This window comes from Heteronotia binoei, chromosome 20 (assembly GCF_032191835.1).
Source record: "Heteronotia binoei isolate CCM8104 ecotype False Entrance Well chromosome 20, APGP_CSIRO_Hbin_v1, whole genome shotgun sequence".
Taxonomy (NCBI): domain Eukaryota; kingdom Metazoa; phylum Chordata; class Lepidosauria; order Squamata; family Gekkonidae; genus Heteronotia; species Heteronotia binoei.
This window is the reverse complement of record NC_083242.1, coordinates 12,178,814-12,197,373: the sequence shown is the minus strand read 5'-3', so window position 1 is coordinate 12,197,373 and position 18,560 is coordinate 12,178,814. Positions and strand designations below refer to the sequence as shown.

The following is an 18,560-nucleotide window of genomic DNA, read 5'->3' as shown; positions in this document are numbered from 1 at the left end:
CTGGAATGACCTTGGGTCAGCCATAGCTCTTGCAGAGCTGTCCTTGAAAGGGCAGCTGCTGTAAGAGCTCTCTCAGCCCCACCCACCTCACAGGGTGTTGTCGGGGAGGAAGGGAAAGGAGATTGTGAGCCGCTCTGAGACTCTGAAATTCGGAGTGGAAGGCAGGATATAAATCCAATGTCTGGCTGGGGCTGATGGGGAGTTGTAGGCAAAAAACAACTGGAGAGCTACCGTTGGTAGATGTTGTGGCAGAACTGTTGTTGAATTATAACTAACGGAGCATCCAGTGTTGTGCTGGGAATCTCCTGGGACGCAAGCTCTCCCCTGCCTGCCTAGCCTTGCCTATCCATCTGCAGAGCCCCGCCTGGGAATCTGTTTCTTGGGTGCAGCAGAGTGTGACAAGACCGTTCAATACTGTAGCACAGGGGTCCCCACCCCCCGGGCCGTGGACCAGTACCGGTCCGTGGCCTGTTAGTAACTGGGCCGTGAGTTGCATAATTATTTCATTATATATTACAATGTAGTAGTAATAATAATAATAAGACATTGGATTTATATCCTGCCTTCCACTCCGAATTTCAGAGTCTCAGAGCGGCTCACAATCTCCTTTCCCTTCCTCTCCCACAACAGACACCCTGTGAGGTGGGTGGGGCTGAGAGAGCTCTTACAGCAGCTGCCCTTTCAAGAGCGATGGCTGACCCAAGGTCATTCCAGCAGCTGCAAGTGGAGGAGTGGGGGATCAAACCTGGTTCTCCCAGATAAGAGTCTGCACACTTAACCACTATGCCGAACTAACAGAAATATAGTGCACAATTGTATCATGCCAAAACCATCCCCCCACCCCGGTCCGTGGAGAAATTGTCTTCCACAAAACCGGTTCCTGGTGCCAAAAAGGTTGGGGACCGCTGCTGTAGCAAACGAAGAATTGGAATTGCATTTCAGCTTAACGTGCAAACTTTTTAAAAAAGGCCCCTCTTAATTTTTAGGAGGCAATGAATGTAGCTCCCTTTCGTCCAAAGATTTGCAGATGGTGATACAGCGGGGGTGGGGGGGAAATGAATTTTGGATCAATGCACAATGAATAATCTGGTTGTGCACAAGAAGGGTGTGAAAATCCTCTCCAGAAGCGAAGGGCTGTCATCTTCTGTGAGTTGTGCCAAGGGCTCCCCAGGGTCTCCTGTTTGGCGTAGTGGTTAAGTGCGCGGACTGTTATCTGGGAGAACCAGGTTTGATTCCCCACTCCTCCACTTGCACCTGCTAGCATGGCCTTGGGTCAGCCATAGCTCTGGCAGAGGTTGTCCTTGAAAGGGCAGCTTCTGGGAGACCTCTCTCAGCCCCACCCACCTCACAGGGTATCTGATTTGAGGGAGGAAGATAAAGGGGATTGTAAGCCACTCTGGAACTCTGAGATTTGGAGTGGAGGGTGGGGTATAAATCCAATATCATCTTCTTCCTCCTCCTCCACTTGCAGCTGCTGGAATGGCCTTGGGTCAGCCGTAGATCTCACAGAGCTATCCTTGAAAGGGCAGCTTCTGGGAGAGCTCTCTCAGCCCCACCCACCTCACAGGGTGCTTGTTGTGGGGGGGAGGAAGGTAAAGGAGATTGTGAGCCGCTCTGAGAGAGTGGAGGGCGGGACATAAATCCAGTGTCGTCTTCTGTGAGTTGCGCAGAGGCCATTGAGAACCCTACACAGAAACGCAATTATGACGTGGCGAGAGAGGCAGACAGTGCTCTTTCGGGGGCCATATTCTCCACTGCAATGCGCAGGTCCCAGGACATGCAAGTAGTTTCAGAGGGTAGCCATGTGCAGCGCCTAGAAGACTACATGTCAAGGTATGAGAGTCCAAGCTTCTTTTGTCGGACCTAAGCTGGAATGGAGACTCCTGTCTTCTTTCCCTGGCAGGGTGATGGGCGCGCAGCTGCCCGTTCTATGCAAACGACACCCATCGCTGGTAGTGGAGCTCTCCAAGCCGCTCCTGGAGTTTTCGGGAACCGTCACCAACATTCAGAACAAGGAGGGGATCTTCACCCATGTGGTAAGGAGCAATCCGTACGCCGGATGGGTGGGTTCTCTTCCCCAGTTATCCATGTAGGATGCCGAGGACGATCCTTGAGCGCCAGTTTGGCGTAGTGGTGAAGTGTGCGCACTCTTATCTGGAAGAACCGGGTTTGATTCCCCACTCCTCCACTTGCAGTTGCTGGAGTGACCTTGAGTCAGTCACAAGTTCTCACAGACATGTTCCTCAGACATGTTTGATGTAGTGGTGAAGTGTTCGGTCTCTTATCTTGGAGAACTGGGTTTGATTCCCCACTCCTCCACATGCACCTGCTGGCATGGCCTTGGGTCAGTCACAAGTTCTCACAGAGCTGTTCCTCTCAAGAGCAGTTTCCATCAGAGCTCTCTCAGCCCCACCTACCTCACAGGGTGCCTGTTGCAGGGAGGGAAAGGAGATTGTAAGCCGCTCTTGAGACTTTTTGGGGTAGAGAAGGACAGGGTATAAATCCAATCTCTTCTCTTAAGGGAGTTCCTTCTCTTCTTAAGGGAGAGTCAGTTTGGCGTAGAGGTGAAGTGTGCGGACTCTTATCTGGGAGAACCGGGTTTGATTCCCCACTCCTCCACTTGCACTTGCTGGAGTGACCATGGGTCATTCACAAGTTCTCACAGACATGTTCCTCAGACATGTTTGATGTAGTGGTTAAGTGTGCGGGCTCTTATCTGGGAGATTCGGGTTTGATTCCCACTCCTTCACATGCACCTGCTGGCGTGGCCTTGGGTCAATCACAAGTTCTCACAGAGCTGTTCCTCTCAAGAGCAGTTTCCGTCAGAGCTCTCTCAGCCCCACCTACCTCACAGGGTGTCTGTTGCAGGGAGGGAAAGGAGATTGTAAGTTGCTCTGAGACTTTTTGGGGTAGGGAAGGACAGGGTATAAATCCAATCTCTTCTCTTCTTAAGGGAGTTCCTTCTCGAACCCACTCGGGTAAAGGGATATGGCCGGTAGATGCCAAAGATGTCTGCCACCTTCTTAAGTCCTTCCTTTGAATGAACTGCATTTGTGATTCTGCGCAGTCCCAAAATTTCGACATAGCAGTCTCTTTTTTGGAGACTGTAAATAATTACACTATTGCCTCTGAGAGTTAACGGGTGGAAGTTTTATCGCTCCCCTTCCTGCCCCTTCTCACGATCTGCCTGAGCTCACAGAGTCAGCGTTGCTGTCAGATGGCCCTCTAGCCTCTGTTTGGAAGCATTCAAAGAAGGAGAGCCCACCACTTCCCGAGGAAGCCTCTCCCACCGAGGAACACTCTGTCAGGAAGTTCTTCCTAACGTTTAGCCAAAAGCTCTTGGTTTAATTTTCACCCGTTGGTTGTGGTTCGACCTTCTGGGGCCACAGAAAACTCCACACGAACCTCTGTAGGACACTACTTGAAGATGGTGTTCGTATCACCTCTCAGTCGTCTCCAGGCTAAACATAACTGGCTCCTTCAGCCAGTTTGGTGTAGTGGTTAAATGTGTGGACTCTTATCTGGGAGAACCGGGTTTGATTCCCCACTCCTCCACTTGACCTGCTGGAATGGCCTTGGGTCAGCCAGAGCTCTGGCAGGAGTTGTCCTTGAAAGGGCAGCTGCTGTGAGAGCCCTCTCAGCCCCACCCACCTCACAGGGTGTTTGTTGGGGGGGGGGAGGGAAAGAAGATTGTGAGCCGCTCTGAGACTCTTCGGAGTGCAGGGCAGGATATAAATCCAATATCTTCATCTACCTCACAGGGTGTCTGTTGTGGGGGGGGGAGGAAGGTAAAGGAGATTGTGAGCCGCTCTGAGACTCTTCGGAGTGGAGGGCGGGATGTAAATCCAATATCTTCATCTACCTCACAGGGTGTCTGTTGTGGGGGGGAGGAAGGTAAAGGAGATTGTGAGCCGCTCTGAGACTCTTCGGAGTGGAGGGCAGGATGTAAATCCAATATCTTCATCTACCTCACAGGGTGTCTGTTGTGGGGGAGGAAGGTAAAGGAGATTGTAGGTCGTTCTGAGACTCTGTCCTTGAAAGGGCAGCTGCTGTGAGAGCCCTCTCCAGCCCCACCCACCTCACAGGGTGTCTGTTGTGGGGGAGGAAGGGAAAGGAGATTGTGAGCCGCTCTGAGACTCTTCGGAGTGGAGGGCGGGATATAAATCCAATATCTTCTTCTTCTTCTTCCTCACTGGACTCGGTCTCCAGACCCCTCACCGTTTTTGTTGCCCTCTCTGAACACGGTCCGGCCTATCCATATCCTTCTTAAAGCGCGGTGCCCAAAATGGAACATGCATACTCTTGGTGAGGTCTAACCAGAGCAGAGCAAAGCGATGCCGTCACTTGGCGTGAACTGGACACCGTCCTTTTGTCTCTCCTTCCGACAGGTGTGGGCCATTGGCGAGTACGCCTCGGTCCAGCACGACCGGCGGTGCACCGTGGAGCAGATCAACAAGTTCTTCGAGGCCCTGGAGGCCATGCTCTTTGAGATCACGCAGCTGCGGCCCTCCGCCAGCCTCCCCAAGCACGCCCCCCGGGTCATCACCGTCCTCATGACCGCCCTGACCAAGCTGGCGTCGCGCAGCCAGGACTTGATCCCAAGGTTTGAAACGGGGAACTGGGGGGGGGGGGGGGGCGGGGATGGAGAGGGGAATGAACATTCACCCGTGTACACAAGTAATGCAACAGAGGGCAATTAGTATGAGGGGTCTGGAGACCAAGTTTTCAATTAGTCAGAAGGGTCTGGAGACCAAGTCCTACAAGGAAAGGAGCTGGGCATGTTTAGCCTGGAGGGGGGGCGGCTGAGAGGGGATAGGATCACCATCTTCAAGTCCTCGAAAGGCTGTCATCTAGAGGATGGTGTGGAATTGTTTTCCGTGGCCCCAGAACCAATGGGGTTGAAATTAAAAGAGTTTCCGGCTCAACACTAGGAACAACTTCCCGGAAACAAGGAAAAATACCAGAGAAATGGGATTGGATTGTGAAAGTTTTATCGTGGAGTGAGATGGACAAATTAACTAGAACTTTAAGAGACTATGATTTAGATATATTCAAAAAGGAGTGGAAGAAATTTAGAGGATATATGGAGAAAGAGTGGAATGTAAAAAGACATTGGACAATTTTTTAGTATTAATGAGAAAAAAAAATATTGAACGTTGATTGGTTAGCGGTACCTTTAGTATTGAATTTAAATTTATAACTTCGGGGAAGTCAAATATTGGAGGGAGGGGGGGTTGAAATATATGGGTTAGTATAGAAAATTTACAATTAAGTTCTGTAACCATATGTTATTAATAAATTGTTAAAACACAACACTAGGAAGAACTTCCTGACCATTAGAGCGGTTCCTCAGTGGAACAGATTCCCTCGGGAGGTGGTGGGCTCTCCTCCCTTGGAGGTTTTTCAACAGAGGTTAGAGGGCCATCGGACAGCAATGAAGATCCTGTGAATGTAGGGGGAAGTGTTTGTGAGTTTCCTACATTGTGCGGGGGGTTGGACTAGATGACCCTGGAGGTCCTTTCCAGTTCTATGATTCTAGTCGGGGTTTAGGATTCCACATTGCCCCCTGTACAGCTCAGTGCAAATAGGGGGAGTTGGCTTCCTGAAATGTTCGGTCTTTATTAATGAAACCAACCAATACGAAACCAAACGCAGTGTCAACTGGAAAATGTTGGAAGCGTCCTGCTCTGGATAGCCCAGGCAAGCTCGATCTTGGAAACTACGCAGTTGACTCTGGGAGATGGGAGACCTCTAGTGGAATACCAGCAGTCAGGAGGGTAGGGGCAGGCTCACATATTTTAAACACACACACATATTTTTTTTAAAAAAGAAAATGATAGAAGGCAGTTTTGAGGCGGGGAGGGAGGAGTAGTTGAATGTGACTGCGGGGGATTGAAGGGTGAAATTCTGGGGCCTCTCACATAGCTCATTCTCCTTGCCTGTAACTAAGATTAGGTTAGCAGAAATATAAACTGTATAAAGAACACAGACAAACACAAATATATATATTTTTGAAACTTAAAACATGCTTAAAATATTAGCACTAATTGGTCTTAAGTATGCTTTCTTTGCATTTCTCCCATGGGATCCAGGGAACTGGGCAAAGGAAGCTCTGGCTCTTTCCTTCTTTCCCCAGGAAGCGAGGGGGGGAACCTCAGCCAATAGAAGGAAGAGAGGCTTGGCTCAGTAGCTCTGCAGTGCAATTGAGAGAGCCTGGCAAAGCAAGCTATTCCTTCCCAAGGGAGGAGCCTCAGCCAATGGAGAAAAGAGGTTTTGCTCTGTAGCCCCTGTGCGATTGAGCCAGCCTGGCAAAGCAAGCTGTGATGCAGAAGGAAGCAAGAGAGAGGGAGAAGGAAGCAGATGACAGCCAATTGCTTGGGGGCTTGATAGGAGCCCTCTGGGGACCTGGTTCGGCCCCCAGGCCGCATGTTTGACACCCATGCTCTAAGTGCTTGGGCATCATCCCTTCTCGAACCTCGGTTCCCAAATCCCGCTCGTTCAGTGCAACTGTTTGATGTCCTGCCCTAGGGTGTCCCTCTTCTTGTCCAAAATGAGGCTGTTCGTCCAGAGCCCCTCCGCCGGATACAGCCCCGAGGACGCGGAAGCCATCCTGACGCGGGCCACTGAGCTGTCGAACCTGCTGAGAATGCCCAGCGTGGCTCAGTTCGTGCTGACGCCCTCAGACGAGGTCTCCAGCCCCCGCTTCCACCGGGACGCGCACGTCTCCCTGCCGCTCGCCATGAAGACGGTCAGCCAGCTGTTGGAAGGAGGGACGGGTTCCGTTCCAGCCTGAGCAGCAAGGTCTGAAGCACGTTGGAGTCACCGGCTGCGGTGGGGACGTCTTTGCCATCACCGTTTGGGCAAACTTGGGAAGGGGGTGCAGGTTACCCTTCTGAGGGGCAGACCTCCTGGTAAGAGGATACAGGATTGTGTATAATGCGGAAGAATCAAAACCTGAACTTTTTTTATGTTAGCGTGATTGACACGTTCTGAGTCTCCTCTATTACACACACAGCATATTGCTGGAACTCTCTGTCTGGGGCAAGTGATGCTCTGTATTCTTGGTGCTTGGGGGGCAACAGTGGGAGGGCTTCTAGTGTCCTGGCCCCACTGGTGGACCTCCTGATGGCACCTGGGTGACACAGAGTGTTGGACTTGACGGGCCATTGGCCTGATCCAACATGACTTCTCTTATGTCTGGAGTAGTGATGCTCTGTATTCTTGGTGCTTGGGGAGCAACAGTGGAAGGGCTTCTGGAGTTCTGGCCCAGCTGGTGGACCGCCTGATGGCACCTGGGTTTTTTGGCCACTGTGTGACTCAGAGTGTTGGACTGGATGGGCCAATGGCCTGATCCAACATGGCTTCTCTTATGTCTGGGGTAGTGATGCTCTGTATTCTTGGTGCTTGGAGGAGCAGCAGTGGGAGGGCTTCTAGTGTCCTGGCCCCACTAGTGGACCTCCTGATGGCACCTGGTTTTTTTGGCCACTGTGTGACAGAGTGTTGGACTGGATGGGCCACTGGCCTGATCCAACATGGCTTCTCTTCTGTTCTTACACAGTTAATAAATTTCTTTTCCCTTCACTGCCATCTGTGACCCAATTCACTGGAAGTATCAGGGGTGTCAGATCTGTGCCGTCTTCCCTTCCTCCAGTGGGATCAGACGAGATGTTTCTCCGGCAGCCATTGCCTTGGGGTTCCCTGCTGGGTCTCGAAGCCTTTGAAAAAGCGGCAGCCAGAAAGCACCGCGAGCTAAAAATAAGTTCTGTCCCTTTCCTACTTGAATAAGACCTTATCTGTGTCAAACAGACACAAATAATTCCTGATCGCCTCTTCCCCATGCAGCCCCCAAAGCATATGGGATGTGCTTCCAATCTCGGTTCATGTAGAGCAGCGGTGAACTCCCAGAGAAAATAGGATATTATAGCATTGGGAAAAGTCCAGAAAAGGGCAACTAGAATGATTTAAAGGGTTGGAACACTTTCCCTATGAAGAAAGGTTAAAACACTTGGGGCTCTTTAGCTTGGAGAAACATCGACTGCGGGGTGACATGATAGAGGTTTACAAGATAATGCACGGGATGGAGAAAGTAGAGAAAGAAGTCCTTTTCTCGCTTTCTCACAATACAAGAACTTGTGGGCATTCAATGAAATTGCTGAGCAGTCGGGTTAAAACGGATAAAAGGAAGTATTTCTTCACCCAGAGGATGATTAACTTGGAATTCACTGCCATAGGAGGTGGTGGCGGCCACAAGCATAGCCAGCTTCAAGAGGGGGTTAGATACAAATATGGAGCAGAGGTCTATCAGTGGCTATTAGACACAGTGTGTATATATGTGTGTGTGTATATGTATATATAATTTTTTTTGGCCACTGTGTGACACAGAGTGTTGGACTGGATGGGCCATTGGCCTGATCCAACATGGCTTCTCTTATGTTCAGAGCATTGTGTGAACTGAATCTGGACCATAGGATATCCCCCAGAATCCACAGTACCGTGACTGACATGTGTTTCTGAGTAGGGGTATCCTGGGAGATGAGTAACGTGGAAAAGGTTCAGAGGTGGGAGGAAATCTGGAAACTTCTGGTTCTTTCCAGGCTGGGGCTGGGAGAAATTAAGGCAACTTAGATCCAGGTGGGCAGCCGTGTTGGTCTAAAGCAGGGGTCCTCAAACTTTTTAAATAGGGGGCCAGTTCACTGTCCCTCAGACTGTTGGAGGGCCGGACTGCCGTTACTGTACAAGGCCGTGGGCCGTCAGTTCTCCGTCTTCTGCATCTCTCTCCCTTCCCCACACCACACACCCCGGCCTGGGAACTCACCTCACCTCGGTATCACCTCACACTCTGTCTCCGCCGCCTCAGCCCAGTGCCGGAAGTGTGCGTTGCTAACGCGAGTTTAGGTCGAACGTCACTTCCGGTCTGATTTTGCCATAACCCGGCGGGCCGCATAAACGTCCACAGCGGGCCGCATCTGGCCCGCGGGCCGTAGTTTGAGGACCCCTGGTCTAAAGCAACAGAACCAAGTTTGAGGCCAGTGGCACCTTTAAGACCAACCAAGTTTAATTCTGAGCAATAGCCCCTCTTAAGCTGTGGAGTCTTGTGAACAAAAATTCTACTTCGTGAGCTACCGGCATGAAAGTCATAGGCTACTGCATGAATTAGTTTGCTTTGGGGCCATTTTCCCCTGAGCTAAGACAAAAAACGTGTGAGCTGGAGGCTAAAAACCGATGAGCTAGCTCAGGCTAACTCAGCTTCGAGGGAACGCTGATCCTGAGAATAAGCTTTCATGTGCTCACACACTTCTTCAGGCAAAAGCTGATGCCCAGAATTAAATGTATTGGTCTTAAAGGCACCACTGGACTCAAACCTTGTTTTAAAGCAACTTAAAATTGTTGCATTCATAGTAATCAAGAAAAAAACGCCCCGACCTGCATAGCCAGGCAAGCCCAATCTCATCAGATCTCAGGAAGCTAAGCAGGGTCGACCCTGGCAAGTCCTTGGATGGGAGACCTCTGAGGAATACCAGCAGTCGGGAGGGCAGGGGCAGGCTCTATTCAGCCACCTCTCTGAATATCCTCCAGGCCCCCAGTAGGGGTCACTCACCAGAGGTCACATGACTTCCAGGTTCTTCTCTGGCAAGTACTTGAATGGGAGACCTTGGAATACCAGCAGTCGGGAGGGCAGGGGCAGGCTCTATTCAGCCACCTCTCTGAATATCCTCCAGGCCCCCAGTAGGGGTCACTCACCAGAGGTCGCACCATGACTTCCAGGTTCTTCTCTGGCAAGTACTTGGATGGGAGACCTCCTTGGAATACCAGCAGTCAGGAGGCCAGGGGCAGGCTCTATTCAGCCACCTCCCTGAATATCCTCCAGGCCTCCAATAGAAGGAGAATTGCAGATTTATACCCCGCCCTTCTCCCTAAATCAGAGACTCAAGAGCAGCTCACAATCACCTCTATCTTCTCCCCCCACAACAGACACCCTGTGAGGTGGGTGGGGCTGAGAGGGCTCCCGCAGCAGCTGCCCTTTGAAGGACAACTTCTACAAGAGCTTTGGCTGACCCAAGGCCATTCCAGCAGGTGCATGTGGAGGAGTGGGGTAATCAAACCCGGTTCTCCCAGATAGAATCTGCACGCTTCACCACTACATCAAACTGGCTCTCAGTGTCGATCGCTTGAGGTCATCATGACTTCTAAGGTTCCCACACGCGCACACCCACAAATACAAAAAGCAAAAAAGCATCTGCTGAGACTGTGACTCTTAATTCCAGTACAGTACAAATTCTGTGTCCCCTTCACTCGCGCGCACACACACACACACCATTTTGCTGCACATGTGGAATATGACCGATCAGACCGGTTGTTACAACAGATGCTAACTTTTACTGTATCCAGTTTGTCCTTCGATACAGGAAGGCTGAAGTTCGAACCCGCCCACCCCAGCCCCCTCACGCCCAGCCTTCTCCTTTTAGGATGCCGTTTTGTAACCTCATACAGTTTAAGGATGCAAGTATTAACACCGATCACGAGAAGAATCCCACCGATGGAACTGGAAGGTCATCGCAGCTCTCGGGAGCCCGCAGGCCTCCTTCGCTCCAACTAGGCCAAGGGTGTTGGAGACCCAGCGAAGGACTGGAAATTTCTAGCTGCGTTTTGGTTTTAGATAAAACGCCACCCTCTCGACGGCTCTTCGCCTGGAGGTCTCACAGTATTTAGGGCCTTACGTGAGGCTTTGTCGATAAATTGTGCGACTCTAAGCCAGCAGTTTCAACTCTCTCTTTTTTTTTTTTTGTAATTGCTCACGCTGCTGTCCTGTGCTGCTGCCTGGGATGCTGGTGCTGGTTGTATCCCAACGTTGAGGTCTTTAAAGTGCAGTTTCCCCCTATACATAGTTACATCAGCTGGCTTAGAGGGTTTTGGCCAGGGAGTAGGGAGCCCCCTGGAGGGCAGGACTGCTCAACGGCGAAATAAAACTTCTAGCCTCAGGCCGGCCCCTGGACTAGGTGGGCCCTTCGTTTGGCCTATACAAGGCTCAGCTGCCTTTCGTCTAGCACAAAACGGAGAACGAACTGAACCGACTCAAATGCGGAGAATTTTGCCGACAGATCCCTCCTGAATCTCTGCTTTACTTGAGTGGGGTTTTCATTCAGACAGCTCGTTAAGGCCAACGTATGGACGTTGCTGTCTTGAGAGCCAGTTAAGTGGTGAAGTGCGTGGACTCTTATCTGGGAGAACCGGGTTCGATTCCCCACTCCACTTGTGGCTGCTGGGATGGCCTTGGGTCAGCCATCGCTCTGGCAGGAGTTGTCCTTGGGTCAGCCCCACCTACCTCACAGAACCAATGGGTTGAAATTAAATCAAAAGAGTTTCCGGCTCAACATTAGGAAGAACTTCCTGACCGTTAGAGCGGTTCGTCAGTGGAACAGGCTTCCTCGGGAGGCGGTGGGCTCTCCTTCCTTGGAGGTTTTTAAACAGAGGCTAGATGGCCATCTACCAGCAATGAGATCCTGTGAATTTAGGGGGAGGTGTTTGTGAGTTTCCTGCATTGCGCAGGGGGTTGGACTAGATGATCCTGGAGGTCCCTTCCAACTCTTATGATTCTATGATTCCCCATTCCTCCACTTGCAGCTGCTGGAATAGCCTTGGCTCGGCCATAGTTCTCACAGAATTGTCCTTGAAAGGGTAGCTTCTGGGAGAGCTCTCTTAGCCCCACCCACCTCACAGGGTGTCCGTTGTGGGGGAAGAAGGCGATTGTGAGCCGCTCTGAGAGAAGGGCGGGGTATAAATCTGTGGTTTGCTTGAAAGGTTTGGCCGTGGGGGCTCAGGGGCCGACAGCCAGGAAATTCAGGCTGCAGCCATGCTGGTTATGCCAATCCACGTTGTGTTCTGCAGCCCCCTTTCCCCCTTGCTCTGCGCCCCACTTTCAGCCCAGGGGCAGACAGCTCCCCCCAGATGGCGACCAAGTTGGGTTAGCGAATATTTCAATAGCTGAGCAATCACAACTCGGTTTGGCTCAAGCATTTGTAGTGGGGTTGGAGGCTTTTAAGAGCCCCGTGGTGCAGAGTGTTAAAGCTGCAGTACTGCAGTCCTAAGCTCTGCTCATGACCTGAGTTCGATCCCCAGTGGAAGCTGGATTTTCAGGTAGCCGGCTTGAGGTTGACTCAGCCTTCCATCCTTCCGAGGTCGGTCAAATGAGTCCCCAGCTTGCTGGGGGGGAAGTGTAGATGACCGGGGAAGGCAATGGCAAACCACCCCGTAAAAAGTCTGCCATGAAAACGTTGTGAAAGCAACGTCACCCCAGAGTCAGAAACGACTGGTGCTTTCACAGGGGACCTTTCCTTTCCCGGAGGTTTTTGACAGTGCTGTCACTGAAGGGGGGGAAACGCTGGAGTGGTTTTTGCCTGGGTTATTGTTGTCAGGCAAGCATGGAGCAAATGTCCCCGCTGCTGTCTTATTGGCTGGGCTGGTTCCACAAATGGGCGAGGTGGAAATCAGCTGGGAGAGGGGAGGCCCTCCGGCTGACAGGTCACCTCTGAGCCACGAGGTGGCAGTGTTGCTTCTTCGAGCAGCCTCTCAGCCACGGTGGCTCTTGGCACGGGGCGGTTGGGATGGAACAGCCCAGCCGTTCTTTCAGGCTCTGGGGATGTCGACAATTTAAACCAGCTGCCTGGTCGAGAAGGATGTTTTGGTGGGGAGGATCGCCTGCCTACGAACTGGGAGCCGGAGCCCCTGAACAACCCCGGGACACTCTTTGCCACAAACTTCCTCTGCCCCGCAGAACCCTAGAGAACTGGACCTCAGCTAAGGTTGCCAATCCCCAGGTTGGTTTACACAACCGAGGAACCACAGTTAAACAATGATTAAGTAAAAGATGACATAAAACATGTAGCACTACAGCGAGGTGTATAACAGTTTTGTATTTATATAACACACATTATCAGTTCATAACAAGTTCAGAAGGGAAAAAATCCCGTTTGCTGTAAGCGTTGTCTTGTCATTTGCTGAGCACGCCTTCCTCTTGCGGTGCCCTTCCAGTATATAGTCCAAATAAAGGCAGGCTTCAGATTCAGCAGGAGCTCACAGGAGCACAGCTCCTGAACCTTTCTGAGGGTCCCCCCTCTTCCTTCCCACCTACCTACCTTCTCCATTTGGAGAGTCAGTTTGGTGCAGTGGTTAAGTGTGCGGACTCTTATCTGGGAGAACCAGGTTTGATTCCCCACTCCTCCACTTGCACCTGCTGGAATGGCCTTGGGTCAGCCATAGCTCTTGTAGGAGTTGTCCTTGAAAGGGCAGCTTCTGGGAGAGCTCTCTCAGCCCCACCCACTTCATAGGGTGTCTGTTGTGAGGGGAGAAGATATAGGAGATTGTAAGCCGCTCCGAGTCTGATTCAGAGAGAAGGGCGGGGTATAAATCTGCAGTTCTTCTTCCATTGAATAGTAGGTGCAGCTGCATAACAATCCCTGGATGAGCTCCACCACCTATTTTTCTACAAAATGACCCCTGAATCAAGGGAACTGGCAAGCAAACCTCCTTAGATGAAATTATGTTGTAATTTCAAAGAAGAGAAAAGCGGGACCGGTTGGATAAACCGAAACCGGTCCCACTCTTTTCTTCTTTGAAATTACGACATAATTTCATCTAAAAAAAGGTTTGCTTGCCAATTACCTTTATTTGGACTATATCCTGGAAGGGCACTGCAAGAGGAAGGCGTGCTCGGCAAACGACAAACGACAGGCTTACAGCGAATGGGATTTGTCTTTCTTCTGAACTTGTTATGAACTGATATGCTTGTTACGTAAATATAAAATTGTTCTAGGCCTCGTTATAGTGCTACGTGGTTTATGTTGTTTTGGGGGGCAGAGAATCCCTCGGTTTGGAGGTCCTCCCCCCCGCTTCAGGGTCATCAGAAAGCAGGAAGGGGGGGAGGAGAAACGTCTGCTGGGCACTCCGTTATTCCCTATGGAGACCGATTCCCATAGGGTATCACGGAGAACTGATATTGATGATGATGATATTGGATTTAAATCCCGCCCTCCACTCCGAAGAGTCTCAGAGCGGCTCACAATCTCCTTTCCCTTCCTCCCCCACAACAGACACCCTGTGAGGTGGGTGGGGCTGAGAGGGCTCTCACAGCAGCTGCCCTTTCAAGGACAACCTCTGCCAGAGCTCTGGCTGACCCAAGGCCATTCCAGCAGGTGCAAGCGGAGGAGTGGGGAATCGAACCCGGTTCTCCCAGATAAGAGTCCGCACACTTAACCACTACGCCAAACTGGCTCTCTGATCCATGAGTATCTTGAGCTCTAGGGGAGATTTATTTATTTTTTTAGGTAGAGGCATCAAATTTGCATCATAGCATCCGGTGCCTCTCCCCAAAAGTCCCTCCAAGTTTCTAAAAGACTGGACCAAGGGGGTCCAATTCTATGAGCCCCAGTAGAAGGTGCCCCCATCCTTCATTATTTCTAATGGAAGGAAGGCATTTAAAAGGTGTTCGGTCCCTTTAAATGAGATGGCCAGAACTCCCTTTGGAGCACAGTCGTGCTTGTCACACCCTTGCTCCTGGCTCCACCCCCCAAGTCTCTTGGCTCTGCCCCCCAGGTCCACAGATATTTCTTAAACTGGACATGGCAACCCTAACCCCAGCCCATAAACCGGCAGTTGGTCTTTTGCAGGTTCCACCCTTTGGGACAGGCAAAGGGGCGGCCTCTTTACCAGCAAGCAGCATGCACCGAGCGGAATTCGCCCCAGTTCTGCACATCTGTGCTAGAAATCCGAGAATCACAGAGTTAGTAGAGGCCACCTAGTCCAACCCCCTGCTCAATGCGAGATCAGCCTAGAGCATCCCCGACAAATGTTTGTCCAGCTGCTGCTTCAAGGCTGCCGGTGAGGGGGAGCTGCCCACCTCCTTTGATAGCCACTTCCACTGTTGAACGGCTCTTGCTGTAAGACAAGGGTGGCCAACGGTAGCTCTCCAGATGTTTTTTTTGCCTACAACTCCCATCAGCCCAAGCCAGCATGGCCATGCTGGCTGGGACTGATGGGAGTTGTAGGCAAAAAAAACATCTGGAGAACTACCCTTGGCCGCCCCTGCTGTAAGAGAACAGAACTCTTGCTATAAGGAGAACAGCACCAGCATGCTATGTTTAATAAGAAGAATTGCAGGTTTATACCCCACCCTTCTCTCTGAATCAGAGACTCAAAGCGGCTCACAATCTTCTTCTTCCTCCACAACAGACACCCTGTGAGGAGGGTGGGGCTGAGAGAGCTCTTTACGGCAGCTGCCCTTTCAAGGACAGCTCCTGCGATAGCTACGGCTGACCCAGGGCCATTCCAGCAGGGGCAAGCGGGGGAATCAAACCCGGTTCTCCCAGATAAGAGTCCGCGCACTTAACCACTACACCAAACTGGCTCTCCAGACTATGTTGAACTCACGGACATCCTTTGGGCGCTCTTGGGGGATCGCCCTCTGAAGTTGCACCCCGATTCCCGTCGAGGGGCTTAAAAAACGCCCAACTCAGTCCTTTGAAAAGGTGAAAACATGCAGAACGTGCTTACACTAGCCTACTTGTTTCCCTGGCCTTTAAGGCTGCCAGCTCTGGGTTGGGAAATTCCTGGAGAATTTGGGGGTGGAGTCTGGGGAGAGCGGGGTGTGGGGAGGGGAGGGGCTTCAAGGGGGTAGAATGCCATAAAGTCCCAAGCAGCCATTCGCTCCAGGGGAACTGATCTCTGCGACTCAGAGATGTAATCCCAGGGTACCTCCAGCCACCATCTGGCGCTTGGGACCCTACTGAAGATAAATCGGATAACTTTGATTTAAAAGCGCACGGAGCTCCGCTAAAGCTACCCTGTTTGCCATAGGTGATCAGATGACTCTTTACTGGAAAGCGTTCCTTCTGCACGGCCCACAAATCCAGCCAGGTGTGGGAAACCGAAGAGGGACCGAGAGGTCTTTCGAACGAGCGGAGACGCACGCGAGATCTGCTCGCTTCGATGGCAGAGTCTGTGGCTTCCCCCCGCCCCCGTCCAAACAGACGCATCTCAATGCTGAAATAATTTATGGAAGTCCAAAGTGCAAGTAGGAGACGGAGCTACGGGTAGCCTTCAAAAACTTTGGGCTATCCCCGTGATTGTCAGGCAGGAGATGACGAACGTTATGGCCAGGAGGGTGGGGGTGGGTGGGAATTCGCAATGCCTGACCCTTGGACGTCCCGCGAGCGAGGAGATGTGCCTCTGGGAAAGAGCCGGAGGGCTGCTTGGGTCGTTCAGGCCCCTGTGCTCACGAACCGACGGACGCCGGAACTCGACAACGGCCACTCTCTTCTCGAAAGTGCTTTAATTATCTGCGCTGGAGCGCATCTTGTGGAAAAGTAGCCTGGGTCTCCAGCTTCTGCTCCTGTCCCAACCAGGCGGGACTCCACGCAGCGCCTATGATGTCTGACGCACGTCCCTGCCCCGCTGTCTCTGCCCCGCCGGCTTGGTTTGTCATTGCCGCGTCAGCAGGAGGGAGACTCCGGGAGGGTTCTCTCGATGCGACGCTTCATGGGGTGGGAGAAGAATTGAAGCTGATTTTCTTGGCTACCTCCAGGTCAGATTTGGCCACCAGAAAACGCAACTTCTTCCCGCCCGATCGGATGAGGTCCACGGCACTGCAAGGGGAGGGAGAAAACACGGGTGAAAAATCTTCCATAGATTCACATGGGGATGTATATTGTTAGTCCCCAAATATAAGCACAATTAGAATTGTATTTTCCCGACACACACACTTTGGGCACTTTCACACACACTAAATAATGCACTTTCACACGCACTAAATAATGCACTTCCGATCCCATTTTAATGCACTTTGCTTCTGGATTTTACTGAGTGCCATGGCAAAACCCACTTACAGATTGTTGCCAAAGTGGATTGAAACTGCACTATTTCCCACATGTGAAAGTGCCCTTTTCACCAGCCTTGGTGATCCACAGAGCCCCCAGGTCGCCACCAGTTCAACCCTGACTCTGCAGCTCCGGCGCCCCTCTTTCCTACCTTTGATAATCGGAACCGATCAGGCTGGTGCCATTAACGGCCAGGATGCGATCCCCAATGGAGAGCCTGCCGTCAGCCGCCGCGGGACTATCTTGGATCAAAGTCCGGATATAGATCCCAGGAGAATTCAAGGGAGTGTGCTGTGAAAGACAGAAGTGGGGGTCAGTAGAAGATGATGATGATACTGGATTTATATCCCGCCCTATACTCTGAATCTCAGAGTCTCAAAGTGGCTCACACTCTCTTCTACCTCCCCCCACCCCACAACAGACATCCTGTGAGGTGGGTGGGGCTGAGAGAGCTCTCCCAGAAGCTGCCCTTTCAAGGACAGCTCTGCCAGAGCTATGGCTGACCCAAGGCCATGCCAGCAGCTGCAAGTGGAGGAGCGGGGAATCAAACTTGGTTCTCCCAGATAAGAGTCCACGCACTTAACCACTACACCAAACTGGCTCAGAGTAGGAAGGAGAGGCAAAAGAAGAGAGGAGGCAGCGTGTGGCTCTGTGGTTCCAACTTTTGAGGTCAGCCACACCGTCTCCGGGAGAAGGACAGAGAAACCAGGGTTTGCCGGCAGAGAGCAATTAAGGAGTCAGTGGCTGCAACGTCGGGCATTAGAACAAATTTTGAGTCCGGTGGAACCCTGAAGAGCAACAAAGTTTAGTTCTGGGTAGAAGCTTTTCGTGTGCATGCACACTTGTATCTGAGGAAGTGTGCATGCACACAACAGCGAAAATAAAACTTCGTTGGTCTCAAAAGATGCTACTGGACTCAAACATGATTCTGTTGCTTCAGACCAACATGGCTACCCACCTGAGCTTCTCTACCTATAGGGGAAGCTTGTGGAAGTCGGTTTCAGCCGTATCTGAAGAAGTGTGTATGCGCACCCAGAATTAAACCTATCCCTTCAGACCAACACAGCTGCCCACCTACCTATATGTAAGGCTTGAGAAAGTTGATTTCGACGTTATCTGAAGAAGCGAGCTTGTACACGAAAACTTATCCTCAGAATTAAACATTGTTGGTTTTAAAGGTGCCCCCACCGAACTCAAACTTTGTCTTGTCGCTTCGGACCAGCCCAGCTAGTCACCTGCCTCGGTAGTCTGCCTTTCTGTCCCACTCAACAGCCGAGAGGACTTACAAAACTTCCACCCAAAACGTAAAGCGTAACCCGTCCTTCCAACCTTAAAACGACAGTTCAAACCAGCCACCGGGACGAAGAAGCTGCAGTCTGAAAACACCCACAGTGCGAAACTCCAAAGGCCAGGGGAGCTGCAGGACAGTTTTCTGAATTAACAACGTTTTGCCAAGTTTGCGGGAGGCAAGGAAGGAAAGGTGCTGGGCAAATGTGTGGTGGGAGTCTGATCTATTATCCCAAAGCTCCAGGAATCCCCTGTGGCGTCCTGTTGTGATGTCACCTTGGCACATTCCCGTTAACGCTGCTTGGGTCAACGTACCACGTCAGGGATCCCCGAGCTTTCTGAGCCGGCAGACACCTTGGGAAGTGACGCAGCATGGAGGATACAACCACAAAATGGCTGCCGCAG

The 18,560-nt window shown here is 51.4% G+C and overlaps 2 protein-coding genes across 2 annotated transcripts in view; one reads left to right on the top strand and one right to left on the bottom strand.

Annotated features, from left to right (window-relative positions):
* The window catches only part of AP5Z1 (adaptor related protein complex 5 subunit zeta 1), a 36,155-nt gene extending 29,126 nt beyond the window's left edge, over positions 1 to 7,029 (top strand). The window contains exons 15-17 of the mRNA XM_060260819.1: positions 1,904 to 2,036; positions 4,389 to 4,603; positions 6,529 to 7,029. Of these exons, the coding sequence (XP_060116802.1) occupies positions 1,904 to 2,036; positions 4,389 to 4,603; positions 6,529 to 6,793 (613 nt within the window). The 3' untranslated portion in view covers positions 6,794 to 7,029. The remainder of the gene's footprint in view (positions 1 to 1,903; positions 2,037 to 4,388; positions 4,604 to 6,528) is intronic.
* A 9,433-nt stretch (positions 7,030 to 16,462) lies between these two features.
* RADIL (Rap associating with DIL domain) overlaps positions 16,463 to 18,560 on the bottom strand; it is an 86,365-nt gene continuing 84,267 nt past the window's right edge. The window contains exons 13-14 of the mRNA XM_060260871.1: positions 17,020 to 17,159; positions 16,463 to 16,637 (exon numbers count right to left, since the gene is read on the bottom strand). Of these exons, the coding sequence (XP_060116854.1) occupies positions 16,529 to 16,637; positions 17,020 to 17,159 (249 nt within the window). The 3' untranslated portion in view covers positions 16,463 to 16,528. The remainder of the gene's footprint in view (positions 16,638 to 17,019; positions 17,160 to 18,560) is intronic.